The 4,128-nt window shown below is 38.5% G+C and overlaps 2 protein-coding genes across 2 annotated transcripts; both read right to left on the bottom strand.

The window, feature by feature from the left end:
* Positions 1-442: 442 nt before the first annotated feature.
* On the bottom strand, positions 443-1,418 carry LOC120121347 (COP1-interacting protein 7-like). Its single transcript, XM_039140730.1, has 2 exons — positions 1,076-1,418; positions 443-984 (listed from the first exon to the last, which is right to left on the bottom strand). Exons 1-2 carry the CDS (start codon positions 1,416-1,418, stop codon positions 443-445), a joined length of 885 nt encoding a protein of 294 aa, XP_038996661.1.
* Positions 1,415-1,901, bottom strand: LOC120121345. Its single transcript, XM_039140729.1, has 2 exons — positions 1,726-1,901; positions 1,415-1,556 (listed from the first exon to the last, which is right to left on the bottom strand). The coding sequence occupies exons 1-2, from the start codon at positions 1,887-1,889 to the stop codon at positions 1,415-1,417; spliced, it is 306 nt and encodes a 101-aa protein (XP_038996660.1). The 5' UTR covers positions 1,890-1,901.
* Between the last annotated feature and the right edge of the window lie 2,227 nt (positions 1,902-4,128).

Genomic DNA, 4,128 nt, shown 5'->3' with positions numbered 1-4,128 from the left:
TTATGCTCATATTTTTAATTTTTAATAAAGCTAACAAATTTCTATATATAAAAAAATATAACAACGTAAAAAAGCAACTTGAAAATAAATAAATAAAGATTTCTTCATTGAACACAGTAAAAATAAATAAATTACAAACCGAACAACAACAAAATGTTTCAATCGTTACAATGAGATGTATCAAACAAAGAACAACTGAATTATATTTTTTTTTTCTATTTTTTTTTCAGATGAGTAAAGATGTGTGAGATTTTCCAAATATATGAAAAAATATAAGAAAAAGAAAATGTACATACTAGTGTGGGATATATGTGTTTGGCACTCAAACCCGGATCCGAGTGGCATAGCTCAAAGAACCAAGAAGATGAAGCAGAAACAATATGGAATGTCAAGCGCACACACAAAGCTGCTAGCAAGACTTAACAATGGCTGTGGTATCAATTTAAGTATGGGAGTTACTTGTTTTTCTTCCGAAGAAAAGAAGCTTTCTAAACCCTTTGGCTGCTTTGGAAGAGTTTTGACCAGTGTTCCATTTCTTCTTGGAGTGCACGGCAGGTTCTTTCTCCATTACTTCATTTGGCGGAGGCGGAGTGGAGTTGATCTCTATTTCAGAGATGATCCTTGGTGACTCATCTTTTTCATTCATGTCGCTGTTTGTTTTGATGTTTACGGTCGAAGATGCGACAGTCTTGTTAGGCGATGGTGGAGCGGGATCAACTGTGATCATCTCAGGAATATCTTCATTACAATCTCCTGCATTTACATGATCTGATTGCACTGGCTTGTTATCTTCAATAAGATGGTTCCCCTTGTAGCTTTGAGAAATTTCATTTTCTTCGGGTGTTACGATCAATGTAGTACTCTGCAACTCTAGGATGTCTTTGCAATCATCGACAACAGCAATTTGTTGAGTTGCTTCGGGTGCAATTGTTCCCTCTTTTGAGTCCTTTCCATGTGCATCAGAATCACTGGAATGAGCTTTATCTGTGCCGCTTTTCTTATTTTTCAATAAGATAGTTCCCCTTGGAGCTTTGAGCAATTTCATTTTCTTCCGGTGTTACGATCGAAGTAGTACTCTGCAACTCCTGGATGTCATTGGAATCATCAACAATAGCAATTTGTTGAGTTGTTTCGGGTGCGACTGTTATCTCGTTTGAATCCTTTCCATGTGCATCAGAGTCATTGGAATGAGCCTTATTTGTGCCACTTTTCTTATCTGAAGCTTTTGCTTTGTTTGTGTTTGATTTAGCCTTCTGAGATCCGGTTTTCAGTGTCGGCTTTTTTGGCTGGTTTAGTCTTGATTCAGCTGATGAGACCTTGGAAGTGTTCCGAGCAGTTGCAAGGCGTTCGATAGTGGAACGTCTTAGAACTGGCTTTGGTACTTTCTTAGTCTCCTGAGTCTTGGGTTGATTCTTCATAGGAGTTGATGAGGCTTTATTTTCCATGGAGTTTCTCCCGGAAGTAACTGGTTTAGATCCATTAGCTGCACTTCTCTCCTCGATCCTCTTCTGGCGCTGAATCCGTAACTCCTCGATTTTCTTTCGAATCTCCTCTTCCTATTCAAAAGGAGGCAAGGCAGAGGGCAAGAAATTAGAAACATGTTGGTGCATAGAGAATTGGAAGATTTTATGTGTAAGGTCATTTAAAAAAATGCCATATGCAATGCATTAAAGTTCTTAGCCACATTAAGCATTGCAGTTTAGAGCCTAAAGGGTAGATAAATACCTGATCAAATCTAGATTTCCGGACCACGGTTCTGCTTCCGGCTGGTGGATTCCTGATCTTTGATGCCATATCTGATTTGCTCTTGACAAGTGATCGGTTCGGAACTCTAGATCGCGATTCTTTATTCGGAAGTTTCCCTTTGGAACTTCCATCTGTTTTACCATTAGTATCTTTGTCATCAGCACTAATTGTTGTGATATCCAAATGTCTACCATTTGCTTCAGCGGATAATACATTCATTTCGTAGTCGATTTCTGGAGCCCGAGAAGCGATGGCATCTATGTGATGCAGGGGGATCCGAGACAGATGATGCTGAGCTGTCATATTGCACCTTGATGGCGCTGAGATACCATGAATTGGCAGATCATCGAAAAAGCGATAATTGATTTGATTGTAACATGTTCCTCATTGGGGTCGTTTTGAGTATGTTTCAGTCTTTTGGCCATAACTTTGACTACAGGTGTCAGAATCGCGCATAAGACCCCAATCCGGAAAGCTCTTTTCGACGCGCACGCTCTTCATATGAGCTACGCTCCATGTGGCCTTTTTTTCAACCTCAAATTCTGCCGTTTTCCCCTCCGAATCACTAGATTTAGATATTTTTACTATTTATGGTAATATTTCGATTGTGATGCAAGCACGTTTTCAACTATAAAGGGAGTACTCTTGAACATCCTTTTAATGCATTTACTTTATAATAACCTTATAATATATACTATTATATTACATATCATGCTAAGGATATTAGTTATGAAGTTAAAGAATAACTTAGTATGAATACATCTTACACATTGTTATTTTAATATGTTAAGCATGTTAGGATAGCTATATAATTATATTATACATGATTATAACATATACATCAAGGCAGCATACTTATAATGCATTTCATTAGTTCATTTGCATTCATATTAGCTCTTAGGCTTTATACCTTACCTTACACATATTAGGAGATGATATAATTAGCTCATGACATTCAAACTTAGCTCACATTACCATAATCAAACATGACAGCAAGGTAATTAGCTCATATTAGCTCAATACCATGGAATCACCTTGTTTCCTTGCACATGTAGGTACATTGGAGCATAATAAACGTTGAGGTAGCTTGGTGAATGATTTGGACGTCATATGCAGCTCACAAACAGCTTACAAAGTAAAAGGCAGCTCATGGAACACTAAGGGAAGCTCGATTCAGCTGGAGGAGCTTAAGGCTAGCTAAACTTAGCTAGTTGAACTATTTGGAGCTGAGTTGCCAAAAGTAATGTCAAAGGTAGCTGAATTTAGTTGAACATAATGTTAAGGAGCTCACAAGGACTTAGCTAGGAAGCTTGTTCACAAACAACCCATGTTTGCTAGCTAGCTCCACAACTCAAGCTAGCTTGGAGGAGCCACATGCACGCCCAAGAGAGAGAACATGACCAGCCATCATCCCATGCACAAGGCTGCACCACAAGGCTCCCTAGAACACCCATGTGTGTGCCATATGACCAGCCCCCATGTGCCGTGCAAATGATCTCATTTAGGCGCCAAGATGAAGAGCCATTTAACCATTCGGCCAAGCATCATCTCCTCTCCCATTTGGCGCCAATTTGAAGGGATACAAGTGTTATTCGGCCAAGGATCATTTCCCTCCATCAAGGGCCGAACCATCATCTCTTTTAGCATTTAAATTATGTCTTTATAGGAGATACATGGGCTGGCCGAACCATTATGTCTATATTCGGCTATGCCCTCCATTTCTATAAATAGGAAAGCATTCATCATTTGTAATGATACTTAATTGAAGTGAGATTATTCTCTTTCTTAAGTCCTGGTGACTTTTTATCGACTTGTCAAGTATTTTATACTTATGGCGTCAACCCTCTTCTTTCATCTTGATACTTCTGGTTCCTAGTTCATATAACTAGTGGGTCAAAGTACTTAACACCACCCCTTGAAGAAATAATATAAAGATTGGGTCTTTGCTCTCTATAGCATTGGTTCTTCTTTGAGCGTTCTTCAAGATACTATCCTCACAACCATCCTTTTGTTTCATCGCCATAACCATAACCATTTCAATCATCTTCCGCTTTCATCTCTCATTTATTAAATAGCCTACCAATTAAACCATACGTTTACCACCCTTATCCATTCTGTTTTGAGCCATTCACTTGTGCAGGTTGTTTTGCTTCCTTCCTAGATCCACAATCAAATGAGAAGGTAGAATTACCTTACATCAAGCGGTAATCAGAGCTTTGGTGGAAGAAAGCAACGTGCAACAACAACAAAAAGAAAAATACAAAAAGAAGTGCAAGTGAAGTGCAAAAGTGAAAGAAAGCAAGAAAAATCAGCAAAGAAATTGAAAGCACTCGAAAAGCAAAGAAAAGAAAAGAAAGAAAGTTGAAGCACTCATCAACAATT

Source organism: Hibiscus syriacus, unplaced genomic scaffold (genome assembly GCF_006381635.1).
Source record: "Hibiscus syriacus cultivar Baekdansim isolate YM2019G1 unplaced genomic scaffold, ASM638163v2 tig00110371_pilon, whole genome shotgun sequence".
NCBI classification, from domain to species: domain Eukaryota; kingdom Viridiplantae; phylum Streptophyta; class Magnoliopsida; order Malvales; family Malvaceae; genus Hibiscus; species Hibiscus syriacus.
This window is presented reverse-complemented; position numbering and strand designations above follow the sequence as displayed.